At 39.8% G+C, this 22227-nt stretch overlaps 1 protein-coding gene across 3 annotated transcripts in view; it reads right to left on the bottom strand.

Annotated features, from left to right (window-relative positions):
• Positions 1-22227, bottom strand: part of GNPTAB (N-acetylglucosamine-1-phosphate transferase subunits alpha and beta) — an 84932-nt gene that overhangs the window by 53527 nt on the left and 9178 nt on the right. Inside the window, exon 1 of one of the 3 annotated variants that reach the window (XM_064379917.1) lies at positions 11238-11270. The exons of the other annotated variants lie outside the window; for them this stretch is intronic. Coding sequence (XP_064235987.1) covers positions 11238-11255 — 18 coding nt within the window. The 5' untranslated portion in view covers positions 11256-11270. Of the gene's footprint in view, positions 1-11237; positions 11271-22227 lie in introns of those variants that run through there. 3 annotated transcript variants of the gene reach the window in all.

Raw genomic sequence — 22227 nt, 5'->3', positions numbered from 1 at the left:
GCCTCGGAAAGGAAAGATATGCTCGCCTTGAAGGAGGTATCATGGAAGGTGCACCTACCACTTCTGTTTTCATTAGCCAGAACTTACACAAATCTATTATATTATAAAAAATTAAAATATATCAAAACTTATACATACAAATAGACTGTACATGGTACCATCTGCAATTGATATGTAAACAAACATAAAAATGCAGCAATAAATCATAACTGAATAAAATCAACTGTAATATATACTACATACTATAATTTTGTACCCACCTCCTTTACTATTGCAGCAAGCTCACGTGTTGTTGCAAGTATCCATAGTGACACTGATTGTCTCCATGTGAGCGGTCTGTCTCTCTAAATTGCATATTGCGATAAAAACTGATCTCTCATGTTTATTATGTATTTTTCATATTTAGTGCAATAGCATAAACTGTGAAGAACACCATGGGATTCTTAAAAAATGCCACTAGTGCTGATAGAAGTGCTCTCAAGAAGCAGAAAAAAGTTATGACATTACAAGAAAAAGTCGAATGGTTTGATATGTATCAGAGGTTGAGGCCTGCAGCAGCGGTTGCTGGCCATTTCAAGACAAATGAATTTAGCTAAGGATCGTTGTACCAAAAAAAAAAAAAAAAAAAGCAAAGAAAATTTATGAAGCTATCATTGCAGCTATACCAGCAGATTTGAAAACTTTGCTTTTTCTTTTTTTTTTTGCTAAATGCCTTTTTATCTTGTATTGAAAGTGTGCTTTAACATGGGTACAGAATTGCTACCAGAAACACATACCTATAGACTAACATAATGCAAGAAAAAGCAAAGCTGTTAGATAGCCACTTGAAGCAAAAGGACAATAAGGGTCTAAAGCAGGGGAATGTAATGCCAGCAAAGAATGGTTTGATAATTTTACAAAGAGATTTGGCTTTAAAATGTCAAGATAATAGGAGAAGCACCTTCTGTAGACCAAAAGGCAGCATATCAGTTCCCAAAGAAAATCATTGATGAGAAAGGATATCTGCCTGAACATGTTTTTAATGCAGATGAAATTTAATTATGTGAAAAAAATGTGAAGAATAACACGTATTAGTAAGGAAGAGAAGTGAGCATTTAAAGCAGGAAGGGAAGGGACAGGCTGACTCTACTGATTTGTGCAAACGCTATTGGGCTTTCCTTATCTGTAATGCTGCTAAACTCCAAGGCTTGATGGAAAAAGATTAACACCAGCAGTCACTCTTTTGGTTGTACAATGAGAAGACCTGAACAAGAGCTCTTTTACTGGATTGGTTCTTCGATGCATTGTCTCTGAAGTCAGGAAGTACCTTGCCAGTAAGGTACTGCCTTTTAAAGTTCTTTTGACTGGACAATGCCCGTGGCCACCCAGGACCCCATGAGTTCAACACTGAAGGCACTGAAGTGGTCTACTTGCCCCAAAACACAGCATCTCTAATCAGCCTATAAATGGGAGGTGGGCGGAAGATCTTTAATGCTTATGACACAGGGTCCTCTATGGAAAGAACCATCAACACTGTGGAAAAGAACCCCAATAAAGAGAACTTTTGGTTTTAGTTTTGTTCTGTTTAGTTTTGTTTCCATATACTTGCACTTGTACTTTAGTTTGTTGGACACTGGTCCAAACCCCAAACATTCCCTGACAGGGTTTATAGGGTTTTTCTTTTGCTCTTGGGAAATTAATGAGAAGTAGAATGGGATCCTAAAATGCTAAAGCACGCAATCATGGCCCCCCTCCTGGGACCCTGCCAGCTAGCTACATGTTCAAAAAATTATGGTCTTTGGCCAGGTGTGGTGGCTCACACCTGTAGTCCTAGCACTTTAGGAGTCTGAGTTGGGAGGATCACTCGACCCAGGAGCTCAAGACCAGCCTGGGTAATACAGTGAGACCTCATCTCTATTTTTTCCCTATTATAAAAAAATTTTTTAAAAATTATGGTTTCTCTTGTGAACAGTTTTAAATCAATGGATAGAGAACATCAAAACTAATCTGGATGGCCATCCTGGAGATCTTTTGAGTCCACAAACTTGTCTTTCTTAGAACAAAATTAGGGCTAGGCGGGGTGGCTGACGCCTGTAATCTCAGCACTTAGGGAGGCCATGGCGGGAGGATCACTTGAGATCAGCCTAGCCAACATGGTGAAACCTCGTCTCTATTACAAAAAAAAAAAAAAAATCAGCCAGGTGTGGTAGCAGGTGCCTCTAATCCCAGCTACTCAGGAAGCTAAGGTAGGAGAATTGCTTGAACCTGGAAGGTGAGGTTTCAGTGAGCTGAGATCGCACCACTGCGCTCTCATCTAGGTCACCAAGTAAGGCTCTTCCTAAAAGCCTTAGACTGGAAAAATCGCCAGGCCTGTGCCCAAGAACCTAATAAGCCAGTTTACAACTATTACAATAGACTCCAGGTTGTATTTAAAGAAAATGCTGGATTACCTACAGCTATTGAATCTACTCAAGTAGCCTTTTATTCCACGTTAGTGAACAGCCTTTCTTGAGAACTCTCCCAGCTTGTCAAAAGAGCCCAAACAGAATGGGAAACTATGCACACTTCTGATCTAGTTAATTTGGCAAATCAGCTTGCCAGCACCCTGAGGACAATACTAAAAAGAAAACCACTAAAATCCTTAATCTCCAGTTACAGCAGATGGAGACTCCCAGACATAACACTCGGAGGAGACCTCCTGGGCTAAGCCACTACACACAAGAAGCCAGGCCTTTGGAAAAGAGTGCTAAAAAAGACGGAATCTCTCTCATCAACTTTAATGAATCTCCAGGGAATTAGGCTGAGTTTTTTTTTTTTTTTTTAAAAAAAAAAGCCCAGCTACTCAGGAGGCTGAGGCAGGAGAATTGCCTGAACCCAGGAGGCGGAGGTTGCGGTGAGCCGAGATCGCTCCATTGCACTCCAGCCTGGGTAACGAGAGCGAAACTCCGTCTCAAAAAAAAAAAAAAAAAAAGCCAGTCTCAAAAGTCTAAAGTCTATATACTGTATGATTCTGTTGGGGCTCAGAAAGTGATACCCCAAAGACGGGCACTTTAACATGCCCAGTTAAACAGCCTTAGAAGCTGCCTCAGAATCGGGGTCCCTCTAATCTTGTCTTCCCTCCAACAAGGGAAAAAGAAAAGATAAATTTACCGTGTTCCTAGATTACAAAAGGTCTTCTTAGTTTCTGAAAACAAAATTTGTTTTGCATTGAGGCACTAAAAGAAAGACTAAGATATATTAAAGATATTTTAAGCTTTATCTTTTCTACTAAACCTCCTCCTCCTATGATACTAATCAGGAAGTGAAATCTGCTCATCACCAGCAGCATTTCTAATCACATTTGATTAAAGACACCCATTTTCCCAATGCAAAGTGACTTAGTGCAATAAAGCACAACTTTAAAAAATTAAGAGCTGAATGGTTATTAACACTGGGATGATTTCTTCTCTTTACATAAATTAAAGGAAATGATTCAAACTGAAGATGGACGACTACTATCTAGTCAAACATTAATTAAACTCAGACTCTTTTCCACACCATGCCTATCCTCTTTGGATCCTTTACGGAAATAGACACAACATATATTTGTTGAACATATTTTTTAAGGAAGACAAAATGCAAGTCAGGACTCTGTCCTCAAGGAGCTGACATTCCTTTTAAGGATTAATCATTTATTTTCATGAAATGATGCAGGACTACTTACTGTGTAGCTTTTAAATGAGTACAGATTATATAATAAACACTGTTAGACAAGAGGAATAATCATGACAGACTTTTCCACAGAGAGCGAGCTAAGATTTTTAAGGAAATAAAGGAGTGTTGGAAAAGGAAAGATTCATTTGCCACTTGGGGAGTAGGGAAGAAACTTGTATTAAAAGTCAGAATTAATTGTAATTAATTGTATTAAAAGCCAGGCATGGTGGATCATGCCTGTAATATCAGCACTTTGGGAGGTCAAGGCGGGAGGATCGCTTGAGCCTGGAAGTTCGAGACCAGTCTGGGCAATATAGTAAGGCCTTGTCTCTACAAAAAAAAAACTTTAAAAAGTTAGCCAAGCGTGGTGGCACTCACTGGCAAGAGAATTGCTTGAGCCCAGGAGCTGGAGGTTGCAGTGAGCCAAGATCAGCATCACTGCACTACAGCCTGGGTGACAGAGTAAGACTGTCTCAAAAAGAAAAAAATACATATAGATATATATTGTTTTGACAATGCGCTCTACCATATAAATGTCATATCTAAGAGAAAACAAACAAAAAGAACCCTTAGCAATCACACTTGGCTAAAAGGAAGAGAGAGGAAAAAAACAAGAACCAATAAACTACCAAAACTACTTTCTTTTTTTTTTTTTTAGAAAGAAAAAAAAAGGAAGAAAGGAAGAGAGAAAATAAAAGAATGAAGAGGAAGAAAAAGAAGAGAAAGAGGGAGAGAGAACAGGAGTATTGCTTTATTGCCCAGGCTAGAATGCAGTCTAAAAATGGGAATTGAAAACCTCTTTTATGCCAATAATTGTGTTTAACAATGGAGACAGGAAGGAATAAGGGAAGAAACTAACAAACAAGCAGCCAACCAATATTTCATTTAAACCTATGAAATACTATGCAATTACTGAGGAGTGATTTACTTCCAATTATGTAGTCACTTTTGGAATAGGTGTGATATGGTACTGATAAGAATGTATGTTTTGTGTATTTGAAGTGGAGAGACCTAAAATGTTTATTAAGTTTACTTGTTCCGGGTCTGAGTTCAAGTCCTGGATGTCCTTGTTAATTTTCTATCTCGTTGATCAGTCTAATATTGACAATGTGATGTTACAGTCTCCCACTATTATTGTGTGGGAGGCTAAGTCTCTTTATAAGTCATTAAGAACTTGTCTTATGTATCTGGGTGCTCCTGTATTGGGTACGTGTATATATAGGATCGTTAGCTCTTCTTGTCGCATTGATCCTTTTACCATTATGTAATGTCCTTCTTTGCCTCTTTTGATCTTTGTTGCTTTAAAGTCTATTTTATCAGAGGTGAGAATTGCAACTCCTGCTTTTTATTTATTTATTTATGTTTCCTCTCCATTTGGTTGGTAAATCTTCCTCTGTCCCTTTGTTTTGAGTCTTTGTGTATTGTTGCATGTGATACACAAAGTAGTCCAAAACTAATTTCAAAAAGTATACAAACCAACTTTCTGGATAAATTTAGGTTGCTTGTTTTATAGTTCAGAGTTTTCATAATCGCCGAATTCTACAGGAAGAACTTTATATCCAGTGCTTTATATCCATTGGCTACTCTGAAGCCAATGTTTGAGTTCTTGTTATAATGTCCTGGCAAACCGTTATTCTACCTATGAGGGCAGACCTGCACTGTCCAGCATGGTATCTGGTCGCAAGTCATTATTTAAAACATAAACTAAATAAAATAAGAAATTCACTACCTTAATTACCTAGCCACATTTCAAGCACTCAACAGCCACGTGCAGTTAGTTGTTAACCATAATGGGCCAAACAGAAATACAGATTCTGGACGGCACTGAGTTTGATTAGTGCTGCAGCTATTCAAACCTTAAAGATTGTCACAAAAGTACACCAGGTGGCAAGTCAGAACACCTGGACCTAAGCTCCAGTTTTGTGATTTTAGACAAGTCAACTTAATCCTAAATTTCAACTGTAAAATTTAAATAATACTATCTTCTCCCCTAAGGGGTTGTTAGAAAATTCAAGTGAGCTGATATGTTAATATATTAAAATACTCTGACAACTACAAAGTACTATAGGATGTATATAGAATGTATAAGGTATTAAAATTATAATTAGGATGTATAAGGTATTAACACTGAAGTTATTACACCCCACAAGGTGCTCACAGACTACTGAGAAAACAAATATGAAGCAAACAATTAAAATGCATCACGTGAAAAAAAAAACCAAAATATGAACAAAAAAAGGTTTAACTTGGTATATACTTTTACTATAATTAGTAAACCAGAAGTCAAACTAGTCAAATTAAGATTCTTTTTAAATTTTATTTTTGCAAAATTGCCATTAAAGTTTACTGAAATGAAGTTTTGCACAATATCTGTGAAACTTATTCTATTTACCTCTACCAACAAATGAATTTTATTTCATACTATTACCTAGATAAAAATATTTTTAAAATACATCAAGAAGAGCCCTTTTAAAAAATGAATTTGAAATGCTAGAAAGTCATAAAAGGTGAAAAGGATGGTTTGTTTTTGTTTTGAGACAGGGTCTTACTGTGTCACCCAGGCTAGAGTGCAGTGACGTCATCAAAGTTCACGGCAGCCTCAACCTCTAGGGCTCAAGTGATCCTCCTATCTCAGCCTTCTGAGTAGCTGGGACTACAGGTGCACATCACTATGCCTGGATAATTTTTGTATTTTTTGTAGAGACAGGGTTTCACCACGTTGCCCAGGTTGGTCTCAAACTCCTGGGCTCAAGTGATCTGCCTGCTTCTGTCTCCCAAAATGCTGGGATTCAGGCCTAAGCCAGGCCAAGAATATAATTTTTCAAAAAAATAGCTGCCAGACCATTTTTTAAAATTGCTTCTTTCCTGAGGGGCAATTGGCAATATGTACTAAAGGAATAAAGAAATAAATGTTCACACCTTTTGATCTGGTTAATTCCACTACTAGAAACCTATGCCAAGAAAATTATCATAGATCCACTCAAAGGCTTCTGTATGATAATCACCATTATAACCTATTTAAAAAAATCTAATTTTTATGTTTAATGATCTAAAAATTAAACAGGAAATTGAGTAAATAATTATGGTACATTCATATAAATATGATAAAGCTATTAAAATCATATTTTCAAACAATCATTTAAAACATAACTTAATTCTCTCAGTCAATAAATATTATGTGGCATCATTCTAGACTCTGGGGACATGCAATGACCAAAACAAAGTTTCTTCCTTTGTGGAGCATTACAAAGTAGTCAAGGGATAAAGTGTTTGATAAAATACTCTGTAAAAAAAGCAACAATCATAAGTATCAGTCTGGAGACTGACATCAGCAAAATGGTAGAACAGGCTGCTACAATTTTTCTTTCCCCATGTAAACACAGACAAGCCCAAACCGCCAGAATAACAACGAAAAACAAAAAAACAAATATTGTATGATTCCATTATATAAATTATCCAGAATAGGCAAATCTATAGAGACAGAAAGTAGATTAGAGGCAACCAGAAACTAAAGGGAGATATGAATGAGGAATTTAATGGTTACAAAGTTCCTGTTTGGGGTGATGAAAAAGTTTTAGAAATAGACAGTGGTGATGGTTACACAACTTTGTAAATGTAACTAACACCACTGAGTTATACAATTTAAAAATAGCTAAAATGGCAAATTTTATTACATATGTTTAACCACAATAATTTAAAAGTAAATCACTACACTACCCTCTCCCCCAAAAAAGAAAGGAACATTATGAACAACTCTACCTCCATAGATTTTATAATTAGATTAAATGGACCAATTCCTTGAAAGATACAATCCAAAACTCAAGGAGAAATAAGTCATCTGAATAGGGCTATATCTATTAAAAATTTTGAATCAATAATTAATAACCTTCCAAAACAGAAAGTCCAGACTCAGATGGTTTCACTGGTAAATTTTATCAAACTTTTAAGGGAAAATAAAAAAAAAGATGCCAGTTCTCTACAATCTCTTCCAGGAAACAGATGCAGAGGGAACACTTCCTAATTCATTCTGTGAGACCAAAATTACTCTAAGGCCAAAACAAGGCAAAGACATTACAAGAAAACTTATAAACCAATATCGCTCATGAACATAGATGTGAAAATTCTCAATAAAATATTATCAAATAAAATCCAACAACATATAAAAATAATTATTTACCACAACCAAGTGGGATTTATCCCAGGTATATAAGCCTGGTTTAATAACCAAAAATCAATTAATAAAAACCTTAACATTAACAAGCTAAAGAAGAAAAGTTGTATGACCATACCAATAGATGCAGAAAAAGCACTTGACAATTCAACATTTATTTATGATAAAAACTTTCAACAAACTAGGAATACAGGAGAACTTCCTCAATTTGAAAAAGAACATCCACAAAAAAAGTTTCACCTAATATACTTAGTGATGAGAAACTACATGCTTTCCTCCCAAAACCAGGAAAAAGACAAGAATGGACTCCTCCTCTCATCACCATTCTTATTCCAAATTGTACCTGAAGTCCTAGCTGATGCAGTAAGACAAAAAAAGAAAAAAAAAAAAGAAATAAAAGGTAAATAGATTGACAAGGATGAAATCAAACTGTCTTGGTTTGAGCAGAAGAAAAAAAAATAAAACTGTCTTGTTCACAGATGATATGATTGTCTATGTAGAAAAATCCCAAAGAATCAACAACAACAAAATCTGAAACAAATAAGCAAATACAGTAAGACTGCGGGATACAAAGTTAACAAAAAGGGCTGGCACGGTGGCTCAGACCTGTAATCCCAGTACTTTGGGAGGCCCAGGTTGGCAGATCACCTGAGGTAAGGAGTTCAAGACCAGCCTGGCCAACATGATGAAACCCCATCTCTGCTAAAAATACAAAAATTAGCCGGGTATGGTGGCACACACCTCTAGTCCCAGCCACTCGGGAGGCTAAGGCACGGCAGCACCACTGTACTCCAGCCTAGGCATCAGGGTAAGACTCTCTCTCGAAAAACATAAAAACAAATAAAAACAAAGTTAACATACAAAAGTCAAAATGATAATTAGAATTTGAACAATTAGAATTTGAAACTAAGAAATACAATTTAGGCTAGCACCCCAAGCTAAAAAAGAAAAGAAATGCATAGGCATGACTCTAACAAAATATGTATGAATATATATGAAATCTTTGTGAAGAAAACTACAGAAAGTCAATGAAAATAATCAAAGAAGATCTAAATAAAATTCCATGTTCATAGATAGAAAGGTTCAATATTAAGGTGTCAGTTCTCCCCAACTTGATCTACAGATTCAGTGCAAACTCAATTAAAATTCCAGCGACTTATTCTGTAGACATAGACTAACTGACTCTAAAGTTACATGGCTGGGGTGGTGGCTTATGCCTGTAATCACACCACTTTGAGAGGCCAAGGTGGGAGGATTGCTTGAGCCTGGGAGTTTAAGACCAGCCTGGGCAACAAAGTAAAACCCCATCCTTACAAAAAAAAAAAAAAAAATGCTGGGCATAGTGGCATGCACCTGTGGACCCAGCTACTCAAGAGGCTGGGGTGAGAGGATCACTTGAACTCAGTCGTGTTTGTGCCACTGCACTCCAGCCTAGATGACAGAGCAAGACCCTGTCTCCAAAACAAAAGAAAGAAAATCTAGGTGACCTTGGATTTGATGGTAACTTTTTGGATATAACACCAAAACTACAATCCATAGGTGAGAAAAAGACTGATCAGTTGTACTAATTAAAAACTGCTCTGCTCTGGGAGACACTGTTAAAAGAATGAAAAGATAATTATTGACTGAGAAAAATACTTGTAAGACATATAACTGATAAGGGACTGGTATCCAAAATATACAAAGAACTCTTAAAATTCAACAATAAGGAAACAAAAAACCCAATTAAAAACTGGGCAAGGCCTGGTGCAGTGGCTCACGCCTGTAATCCCAGCACTTTGGCAGGCCAAGGTGGGTGGATCATGAGGTCAGGAGATGGAGACCATTCTGGCTAACACAGTGAAACCCCGTCTCTACTAAAAATACAAAAAATTAGCCAGGCATGGCAGCACGCACCTGTAATCTCAGCTACTCGGAAGGCTGAGGCAGGAGAACTGCCTGAACTTGAGAAGCAAAGGTTGCAGTGAGCCAAAATTGTGCCACTGCACTCCAGGCTGGGCGACAGAGTGAGACTCTGTCTCAAAATTTAAAAAAAAAACAACAAAAAACTGGGCAAAAAAATCTGAAGATACCTAACCAAAGAAAACATACAGATGGTAAACAAGTATATAAAATAATACTCAACGTCACATGTCATTAGGGAACAACAAATTAAAACAGTAATGAGATACCACTACATACCTAATGGAATGGCTAAAATCCAAAACACTCACAACACCAAGCCGGTAAAGATATGAAGCAATAGGAACTCTCACTCACTGCTGGTGGGAATTCAAATGGTACAGCCACTTTGGAAGACAAGTTGGCAGTGTCTTACAAAGCTAAATATAGGTTTATCACAGTCATGCTCCTAGGTATTTACCTAACTGAGTTGAAAAATTAAATCCATAGAAAAACCTGCACGTTTATAGCAACTTTATTCATAATTGCCCAAAACTGGAAACAACGAAGATGTCTTTCAAAAGGTGAATGGCACCAGACAATGGAATATTATTTGGTGCTACAAAGAAAAGAGCCATCAAGCCACAAAAAGACATAGAAGAAACTTAAATGAATATTGCTAAGGGAAAGAAGTATACTGAAAAGGCTACATATTATGTGAGTCCAAGAAATGACATTCTGGAAAAGGCCCAACTACAGGCACAGCAAAAAGATCAGTGGTTGCCAGTGGGAAGGAAGGAGAAGATGGGAATGAATAGGTGAAGCACAGAGCAAGAACATTTGTAGGGCAGTGAAACTATTCTGTACAATACCGTAGCGGTAGACACAGGACATCATACTTTCGTCAAAACCCACAGAACTGTACAAAACAAAGAATGAATCCTAGTGTAATCCATGCACATTAGTTAATAAAAAATCTGTCAGTATTGATTCACCAACTGTAACAAATGTACCACACGGATGCAAGGTGTTTTTAGGGGAAACAGGCCAGGTATGGTGATTCACACCTGCAATCCCAGTGCTTTGGGAGGCCAAGGCAGAAGAATCCCTTCAGACCAGGAGTTCAATACAGTGAGGCCCAGTCTCTATAAAAACGTGTGGTATGTGCCTGTACACCTAGCAACTTGGGAGGCTGAGGGAAGGAAGATCTCTTGAGCCTAGGCATTCAAGGCTGCAGTGAGCTATGATTGTACAACTACACTCCAGCCTGTGCGACAGAGCAAGACTCAGTCTCTAAAACTAATAATAAATAAATAAAATAAGCCTATTAAAAAATAGGGAAAACTGGGAGAGAAGGAGTATATGGGAACTTCTGTACCTTCCATAATTTTTCTGTAAACCTAAAACTGCTCTAAAATGTAAAGTCTACTCCAATTTCATATACATACACATACATATATTAAAAACCAAATCCACATTCTTTCTTTTAAGGTCAAATTTAGAAACTGCTCACCATGGGTGACCTTTCCATATTTAGATAGTAGAAAAAAATATTTCTGCACTCAGCTTACTTCTAGGTGCCAGGCTTCCAGGGGCCGAAAATACATGGTGAATAAGACAGAAAGGCCCCTGCTCCCACAGAGCCTATATTTTAAAGGAGAGAGATAAGACATCATGTAAGAAATCATACATATCAACATACAATTTCAGATTGATACAAAATATTATTAAAAAAAAAAGAAAAACAGGGGAATGTGATAAAGGACTTGGGAAAGGGGCTGCTTTAGGACAGGTGGTGGGGAAGGCCCAAGTGAAGTATTACAGCTGAGACCTATGTGACCAGAAAGCCTGTCACCAGATGATCTGGGGGGTGTGCTCTCCTGTTGATGGAACAGCCAGTGCAAAGTTCCTATGGCAGGAAAAATGTAATGTTTTCAAAGAATAAAAAGAAGATGACTGCACCAGTTCTGAGCCTACACCTCAGAAGGATTTGTGAGTATCCAGTGGCTCTCTCAGGCCTCTACCTTTGCCTTGAGAAGAACGCATCCAGGTTCACTTGCTGGTCCCTGGAGGATGAGAGACCCGTGGAGCACAGCCAACCAAGTCCAACCCCAATCAGTTAACTAATGACCTGCACATCTAGAGAGCAAGTAATTGCCACTGTAAATCAAGGATTGGAAATCTTTCTCTGTAAAAGACCAAATAGTAATATCTACACTTTGCAGGCCATATAGTCTCTGTCTCAGCTATTTAATTCTGCCACTGTAATGTGAAAGCAACCACAGACAGCATGTAAACAAATGGACATGGCTGTGTTCCAATGAAACTTAAATTACAGAAACTGGCATTTAAATTTCACATAGGGGAGGGATAACATGGGGAGAAGTGCCAGCTGTAGGTGATGGGGAGGAAGGCAGCAAACCACATTGCCATGTATGTACCTATGCAACAATCTTGCATGTTCTTCACATGTACCCCAAAACCTAAAACGCAATAAAACATATATATATATATAAATTTCACATAATTTTTTCTTTTTTCTTTTATGCTCTATCCCTGTGGATTAGTCTGTTCTCACATTGCTATAAAGAACTACTAAGACTGGGCAACTTATAAAGAAAAGTGGTTTAATTGACTCACAGTTCTGCAGGATATACAGGAAGCACTGCTGGGGAAGCCTCAGGAAACTTACAATCATGGCAGAAGGTGCAGGGGAAGCTGGCACATCTTACATGGCCAAAGAAGGAGGAAGACAGCAAAAGGGGAGGTGCTACACACAGTTTTTTTTGTTTTTGTTTATTGTTTTTTGAGATGGAGTCTTGCTGTGTCATCCAGGCTGGAATGCAGTGGCACGATCTCAGCTCACTGCAACCTTCACCTCCTGGGTTCAAGTGATTCTCCTGCCTCAGCCTCCCGAGTAGCTGGAACTACAGGCGCCTGCTACCACACCTGGTTAAGTTTTGTATTTTTAGTAGAGACAGGGTTTCACCATGTTGGCCAGGCTGGTCTTGAACTTCTGACCTCAGGTGATCCACCTGCCTTGGCCTCCCAAAGTGCTGGAATTAAGGCGTGAGTCACCATGCCCAGCCAGTGCTACACACTTTTAAACAACCAGATCTCGGGCAGGGTATGGTTGCTCACACCTGTAATCTCAGCGCTTTGGGAGGCTGAGGCAGGTGGATCACTTGAGGACAAGAGTTCGAGACCAGGCTGGCCAACATGGTGAAACCCCGTCTCTACTAAAATAATGCTGGGCAAGGTGGTGTGTACCCATAATCCTAGCTACTTGGGTGGCTGAGGCAGGAAAATTACTTGAACCCAGGAGGCAGAGGTTGCAGTGATCTGAGATCACACCATTGCACTCTGGCCTGGGCGACACAGTAAGACCTTGTCTCAAAACAAATAAGATAAAATAAAAATAAACAACCAGATCTCATGAAAACTCACTCACTATCACGAGAACAGAAAGGGGAAAATCTGCTCCTATGATCCAATCACTTTTCTCCAACACTGGGGATGACAATTCAACATGAGATTTGGTCAGGGACACAAATCCAAACCATATCAACTTGCCAAAGCAAGGACTCAAAAAACTAGAAAAAACTCAAAGTTGGGCTGGGTGCAGTGGCTCATGCACGTAATCCCAGCATTTTGAGAAGCTGAGGTGGGAGGATTGCTTGAGTCCAGGAGTTCAAGGCTAGCCTGGGCAACATGATGAGACCCCCTTATCCCTACAAAAATTTTAAAAATCAGCTGGGCTTGGTGGCATACACCTGTGGTTTCAGCTGCTCAGGAGGCTGAGGCAGGAGGATCTTGAGCCCAGGAGGCTGAGGCTGCAGTGGGCTGTGTTCATGCCGCTAAATTCCAACCTGGGCAACAGAGTGAGACCCGGTCTCAAAAACAAAACAAAACAAAAAGTCGAAGTTGTTCCTCTCCATGAAAATCTTTGTTTATAGAGACAGGGTCTTACTATGTTGCTCAGGCTGGAGCACAGTGGCACAATCTTGGCTTACTGCAGTGTTAACCTCCCAGACTCAAGAAATCATCCCACCTCAGCCTCCAAGTAGCTGGAACTACAAACATGTGCCACCATGAGCCCAGCTAAGATTTTTGTTTTTTATTTTTGTTTGGTAGAGATGGGGGTCTCCCTATGTGACCTAGGCTGGTCTTGAACTCCTGGACTCAAGTGATCCTCTCGCCTAAACCTCCCAAATTGCTGGGATTACAGGCATGAGCCGCCACACCCAACCCCATGGAAATCTTAGTAAAAGGGAAAAGATTTGTGCAATCTGGAGAGAAACCAGAGTATAAATTTCATATGATTTTCATATTGTTGTGAAGCAGTAATTTTAAAAAACCAGTCAAAAATGTAAAAGCCATTATTAAATTACAGCCCATACAAAACCAGGTGGAGCTTGCTGCTCTCATTTTAAGCCAGCAAATTTGGGGATAATTTGTCACAAAACATTTCTGTAGAAATAGTTATGATACACACTGGTTACCTGATAACAGGCTTTCCAGAGAAATGGGTAGGGTAATACATTTAGGGACATATATAAGCCATTGGAAGGAGTCTAGATTTTCTATTATGTGCAATGGACATGATATAATCCAATTCACATTTTTAAAAAGGTACTCTGAGGGCCGGGCACGGTGGTTCATGCCTGTAATCCCAGCACTTTGGGAGGCTGAGGCGGGTGGATCACAAGGTCGAGAGATCGAGACCATCCTAGTCAACATGATGAAACCCCGTCTCTACTAAAAAAATACAAAAAATTAGCTGGGCACGGTGGTGCATGCCTGTAGTCCCAGCTACTCGGGACGCTGAGGCAGGAGAATTGCCTGAACCCAGGTGGCGGAGGTTGCGGTGAGCCGAGATCGCGCCATTGCACTCCAGCCTGGGTAACAAGAGACAAACTGTCTCAAAAAAAAAAAAAAAAATTGGAACAGCATCAAACTTTTTGGTCTCAGGACCCCCTTAAATTCTTAAAAATGATTGAGGAGTGGCCAGGTGTGGTAGCTTATGCCTATAAACTTAGCACTTTGGGAGACCAAGGCAGGAGGATCACTTGAGCTTAAGAGTTCAAAACCAGGCCAGGCACTCATGTCTGTAATCCTAGCACTTCTGGAGGCCGAGGTGGGTAAATCACCTGATGTCAGGAGTTTGAGACCAGCCTGGTCAAATGGTGAAACCTCAACTCTACTACAAATACAAAAATTAGCCGGGCATGGTAGGTGCCTGCAATCCCAGCTACCCAGGAGGCTGAGGCAGGAGAATCGCTTGAACCCAGGAGGTGGAGGTTTCAGTGAGCTGAGATCATACCACTGCACTCTAGCCTGGAGAACAGAGAAAAAACTCTGTCTCAAAAAAAAAAAAAAAAAAAGAGCTCAAGACCAGCTGGGCAACATGGTAAAACACCATCTCTACAAAGAAATACAAAAATTAGCCAGGTATAATGGCATGGGACTATAGTCTCAGCTAATTGTGAGGCTGGGTCAGGAGAATCACTTGAACCTGGGAGGCAGAGGCTGCAGTGAGCCAGGATTGAGCCATTGCACTCCAGCCTGGGCAATGGAGTGCAATGGCTCAAGTAAGACCCAGTCTCGAAAAACCAAAAAAAATTACTGAGGGCTCCAAACAGCTTTGAAAAATGTATGTGGATTAAATTTATTGATATCTACTATATTAAAATTAAAACTGAGGAAAAATTTAAATGTTCATTTAGGCCAGGCATGGTGGCTCATGCCTGTAATCTCAGCATTTTGGGAGGCCAAGGTAAGCAGATCACTTGAGGTCAGAAGTTTGAGACCAGCCTAGCCAACATGGTGAAACCCTGTCTCTACTAAAAATACAAAACTTAGCCAGGCGTAGTGGTGCACGCCTGTAATCCCAGTTACTAGGAAGGCTGAGGGAGGAGAATTGCTTGAACCTGGGTGGTGGTGATTGCAGTGAGCTGGGACTGCACCACTGCACTCTAGCTTGGGCAACAGAGTAAGACTCCAGCTCATAAATAAATAGAAACTCAGTTAAAAATAAATAAACCTATTACAGGTTAACATATATAGGCGTCAAGAAAACTCCACTGTGCCCTCATGAGAGAATATGAGTAAAAGGTAAATTATGTCCTAATATTATTACCAAAATAGGTTTGAACTTAAGGATAACTGAAAAGGATCTTGGGGGTCCCAGGAGTCCCCGAACTATACTTTGAAAACTGCTGGCAGCATAATAGCTTTATTTTTTATTCTTATTGAGACAGGGTCTCGCTCCATTGCTCAGGCTGGAATGCAGTGGCACGATCTTAGGCTCACTGCAACCTCTGCCTCCTAGGCTCAAGGGGTCCTCCCACCTCAGCCTCCTGAGTGGCTGGGACTACAGGGGCATGCCACTACGCTGGCTAATTTTTTTTTTTTTTTTTTTGTAGAGGCAGAGTTTTGCCATGTTGCCCAAGCTGTTCTTGAACTCACAAGCTCAAACAGTCCTCCCACCTTGGCCTCCCAAAGTGCTGGGATTACAGACATGTGCCACCAGGCCAGGCCCATAATAGCTCACTGTTAAATGCTAAACCCTAAGTAATTCTGCAGAACTCTGATGTAAATTATTCTACCTTCTATATTATAAAGACAATTTTTAAATTAAGGGACTTCTCCAAAGCCAAACCATAAGGCAGCAATAAACAATGCTAACTGGGCATGGTCGTATACACCTGTAGTCCCAGCTACTCAGGAGGCTAACATGGGAGGATTGCTTTCAGCCCAGGCGTTTGAGGCTGCAGTGTGCTATGATCATGTCTGTTAATAGCCATTCCACTTCAGGCTGGGCAATATAATAAGACCCTGTTCCAAAAAAAAGAGCCTCTCTCTAAAAACAAAGATACTTTCCTTTCAGGCCTTGGTACAATTATAAAAATCAATTTTCAATGCTCGCTGATTCTGCTCTCGAATAGGCAAAGCAATCCTGAAAGACTACAAAAAGAACTAAGTTTGAGGCATCACACTACCTGACTTCAAAATATACCACAGAGTTAAAGAAACCAAGACAGTATGGTGCTGGCATAAAACAGACACAAAGATCAGTGGAACAGAATAGAGAAATCAAAAATAAATCCAAGGATTTACAGCCAACTCATTTCTGACAAAAGTGTCAAGAACATACAATGCGGAAAGACCGTCTCTTCAATACGTGGTGCTGGGAAAACTGCAATTTTATTTGCAGAAGAATGAAACTGGACCCCTATCTCTCACCATATATAAAACTCAAACCAAAATGGATTATAAATCTAAGACCTGAAACTATAAAATGACTAGAAGAAAATACTGGGAAAATTCAGGACATTGGTCTGGGCAAAGATTTCTTAAGACCTCAAGAGAATATACAGCTAAAAATAAATGGACAAATGGGATTACACCAAGGTAAAAAGCTTCTGCACAGCAAAGGAAACAATCAACAAAATGAAGAGACTGCCTACAGAATAAGAAAAATTATTTGCAAACTATTCACTTGATAAGGGTTTAATAATCAGAATATATAAGGAACTCAAACAACTCAATGGCATTTTAAAAAACCCAAATAATCTGATTTTAAAACTGGCAAAATATCAGAATACACATTTCTCAAAAGAAGACACATATAAGTGGCCGTAGGATATTAAAAAATGTTCAACATCACAAGTCATGAGGGAAACGTAATTAAAACCACAGTGAGATCTCACTTTAGTCAAAGTGGTTATTATCAAAAAGATAGAAAATAAGAAATGCTAGCAAGGACTTGACGCAAAGGTAATGCTTATACCCTATTAGTGGGAATGTAAATTAGTATCCACTATGGAAAACAGTTTGAAGATTCCTCAAAAAAACTAAAAATAGACTATATGATCTAGCAATCCCACTACCGGGTATAAACCCAAAAGAAATCAGTATATTGAAGAGATATCTACACTCCCATGTTTATTTCAGCACTACTCACAACAGCCAAGATCTGGAGGCAACCTAAGTGTCCATCAATGGATGAATGGATAAAGAAAACGGTATATGCACACAATGGGCTATTATTCAGCCATAAATAAGAATGAAATCCCGTAATTGCAGCAACATGGATGGAACTGGAGGATAAGATGTTAAGTACAATAAGCCAGGTACAGAAAAACAAATTTCACATGCTCTCACTCATATGCGGGAGCTAAAAAACTGATCTCAGGGAGGTAGAGAATAGAACGGTGGTTACCAAAGGATGGAAAGGGTGGTGGGGGAAGGGGGATGAAGAGTGATTAACTAATAGGTTCAAAAATACAGTTAGATAGTCCTAGTGTTAGACAGCACAATAAGACAATTGTAGTTAAAAATAATGTATTGTATATTTCAAAATGGCTAGAAGATCTGGAATGTTCCCAACACAAAGAAATGATACATGGTTAAGATGATGGATATCCCAATTACCCGGATTTTATTATTCCACTTTTTGTTTTTTTTTTGAGACACGGTCTCACTCTGTCACCCTTTATGAAGGGTGGAACAGTGGCACAATCATGTAGCCTCAATCACCTGGGCTCAAGTGATCCTTCTACCTCAGCCTCCAGAGTAGCTGGGACTACAGGCACGCACCACGACACCCAGCTAAGTTTTGTTAATTTTTTGTAGAGATGGGGTTTTGCCATGTTGCCCACACTGGTCTCGAATGCCTGAGTTCAAGCAATCCGCCCACCTAAGCCTCTCAAAGTGCTGGAATTCAGGTGTGAGTCACTGCATCATTACACATTGTATGCATGCATAAAAATATCTTATGTACCCCATAAATGTACATAACTATTATGTAGCCATAATAATTAAAAATTAATATTTTAAATAGCTTGCTAGCTGGCCAAGGTGGCACATGCCTACCACCCAGCTATGGGGAGGCTAAGGTGGGAGGATCACTTGAGCCTAGGAGTTCGAGACCAGCCTGGGCAACATAGTGAGATCCTATTTCAAAAAAAATAAAAATATAAAAAAAGCTTGTGGATTCTGAAACATTATACTCGATGCAGCATTTTCGCCCTGTCTCCTGCTGCCAATTTTCTCCCCTCTGCAATTCATCTTTCCCATTACCTCCATAGCAACTGTTCTGAGCACAGATTTGATTTCATCACTGTCTTCCTTAAAATCCTTTGATGATCCCCATTTTCTTCAGGATGAATTCAAATTCCTTAGTACCACCCAGCAGGCAAGTCCTAAAATGTCCCCTGCCTGCCTCTTCAGCTTAATTCCCCTTCCACTCCAAAAATGCTGCAGCCCTTTAGAATTATTTTTGTTCTTACAACGTAATAATGTCTCATATCCATACATGTACACCAATGGCATATTTCTCTTAAAAAACAAAACAAACAAACAAAAGAAATTCCCCTTCCTTTACTCAGCTATCTCCTTCCAGACCAAGCTCAGGTGTCACACTATCTTCAGAAAGTGTGCCTAGCACCCACACCTACCTCTTCAACTGCATTGACCATGACACATTTTAAGTTTGCCTATTTGCTTGTCCATCTTCCTGTCTGAATTATGAGTTCCTCCAGGGCAGAAAGCAACTTAAATATCTTTGTGTCTTCAGTTAGCAGCAGAGAACCCGGCTGATATGGTTTGGCTGTGTCCTCACCCAAATCTCATCTTGAATTGTAGCTCCCATTGTTGGGAGGGACCCGAAGGGAGGTAACCATTTCATAGGAGTAGGCTTTTCCCATGCTGTTCTCTCATGCTGTGATAGTGAATAAGTCTCACGAGATCTGATGGTTTTATAAAGGGCAGTTCCCCTGCACATGCTCTCTTGCCTGCCGCCATGTAACATGTGCCTTTGCTCCTCCTTCCCCTTTCACCATGATTGTAAGGCATCCACAGCCATGTGGAACTGTGAGTCCACTAAACTTCTTTTTCTTTTCTTTCTTTTTTTTTTTTTTTTTGAGATGAAGTCTCGCTCTTGTTACCCAGGCTGGAGTGCAATGACATGATCTTGGCTCACTGCAACCTCCACCTCCCGGGTTGAAGCAATTCTGCTTCAGCCTCCCAAGTAAGCTGGGATTATAGGTGTCCACTACCATGCTTGGCTAATTTTTGTATTTTTAGTAGAGACAGGGTTTTACCATGTTGGCAGGTTGGTCTTAAACTCCTGACTTCAGATAATCCGCCTGCCTTGGCCTCCCAAAGTGCTAGGATTACAGGCGTGAGACATCACATCTGGTCTAAACCTCTTTTTCTTTATAAACTACCCAGTCTCAGGTATTTCTTCACAGCAGTATGAAAATGGACTAATACCCGGGCCCAGACTGAACACCTCCATAAAAGCTGTCACATAAACAACTTCTGATAATTTGCTTTACAAGCTTTATCCAATTTGGAATTAATGAGAGATAGAAATGAAGTGAGAAAATGTGGGAGAAAAAAAGATTTATCAAAGGAAAAAGATAAACTAGAATCTTAAAAAAAAAAAAAAGAAGCAATTTGGGGAAGTAATTTTAAAGTGGGCAATATGGTTTTTAGTCTGATCACAGAATGAGTTTCACCGCCTGCATGAGTGTGACCTGGTCTTTCTGAAAGATCACTTTTTCCTGTTTAATTTAGTATGCATATGAATCACACATAGGCTGACTAATCAAGTGCTAAAGATTCTGCATCTGTATCACAAGATGAGAATGATCTATCTGAAGAATAGCAGAAATTTTAAAGAGATATATCACTAATATATGTAATCTATTATAGTTACACCTGTTATATTTTAGAAGGAATGAGAGGAAGCCTACAAATATTAGTATACAGTGCAAGCTATATTAAATAAAGCACCTGCTCCCTCTGATTTTATAGCAACCATAACAAAGCACACTGAGGTAAAGAAATTACTGTGAGTTCTTCTGTTCTGTCTTTAAGGGAAGATTAACAGGCATAAGCCCACAGGGTGGTCTCCTGTCCTGTCTTCATAAGCACTGTGGCCACATGGACAACAATCCTGAGATGGGACAGATGGCACTCAATTAGCTGAATATCTAGCACCAGGCTCTATGCAAGATGTCTTATATACATTAGGCAACTTAGCAACAAAAATAAATTTTTATGCTTATAAGTATTCATTCAACAAATGTTTGCTGAAGACCTACAAGTAGGGTCTGTGAGAGCAAATGAACTTGTCTATCTTGCTTACTTTCATATCCCAAGATGTTAGTGGAGTGCCTGGCACATAATGGAACATAAGCACTGGAGGATTTTGCCTTCTAAACCTCTTGAATCTGTCCATTTCTCTTTCTATGTCCTTCCACTGACCTAGTCCTAGGCCAGTCCTGCAGACTAACTGCCCTGAAGCCATTCTTGCCCCTTCCATTTCTGGATTTCTCAACTTCAGCACTATCAACATTTTGGGCTGGATGATTCTTTGTTGTAGAAGGCTGTCCTGTGCACTATAGGATGTTTGGCAGAATCCCTGGCTTCTACCCACTAAATGCCAGTAGCAGCAACCCCATGCCATGCCCAGGCTGTATCAACCAAAAGTGTTTCTAGACATTTGGTCTCCTTGGGGCAAAATCACACCTAACTAAGAACTACTGTGCTAGAGCTGACTTGACCTCCTCTGCCCTCAGCCTCAGCAATTCTTACCCTTTACAGTTGAACTCAACAGCATCAAGCAAGAAAACATCTTCTGGCTGGGCATGGTGGCTAACGCCTGTAATCCCAGCACTTTGGGAGGCCAAGGTAGGTGGATCACCTGAGGTTAGGAGTTTGAGACCAGCCTGGCCAACATAGTGAAGCCCCATCTCTACTAAAAATTTTGAAAAGTGGCTGGGCATGGCGGTGCAAGCCTGTAATCACAGCTACTCAGAAGGCTGAAGCAGGAGAACTGCTTGAACCCAGGAAGCAGAGGTTGCAGTGAGCCAAGATCGCGGCCACTGTACTCCAGCCTGGGTGACAGAGCAAGACTCTGTCTCAAAAAAAAAAGCAAGCATCTCTTGATCCCCTGCCACCAGACAAGACAGATCTCACTGCTGGTCTCTTCCACAACAATGCTCTATTTCTTTGCAGCATTCCTCACAATTGTAATGAAGTAGCAGTTAACGCTGGACTGCACCACCAGAATATAAGCTGCTTATCAGCAGGAGCCATGTCTGCTTTGTTCACTGCTGGATCCTCAGGGGCCTGGTATAGTGCTCAAAAAATATCTACTAACTGAATAAATGAGGCAGGCACTCTGCCAGGGCACAGGGATTTGAAGATAAGGAAGATTCCATCTTTATGACCAGGATGCTGAGCACAGAAACAGCAAATAAGTTTCATCTCCCAGGCAAGCTCAATTAACTGGTACCCAAATTGGGAAGCTGTGCATATAAAAACAAGTTTCTTCTGAGGCAGCAAAAGACAAGATACCACATTCCAAAGCGAAGTGTTGGGCCAAGATGCAAAGTTGCTTAAGAAACAGCTGCAAGCTCAACCAAACCATGGTAGAAAGGTCCAGGAAGTGGCGGACAGTGGAGGTCTTCAGAGGCAGCTGGCATTCT

Source organism: Aotus nancymaae, unplaced genomic scaffold, assembly GCF_030222135.1.
Source record: "Aotus nancymaae isolate 86718 unplaced genomic scaffold, 86718_ANA_hifiasm-v0.15.2.pri h1tg000021l, whole genome shotgun sequence".
NCBI lineage: Eukaryota > Metazoa > Chordata > Mammalia > Primates > Aotidae > Aotus > Aotus nancymaae.
The sequence above is the reverse complement of the archived record's forward strand: the minus strand, read 5'-3'. Positions and strand labels throughout refer to the sequence as shown.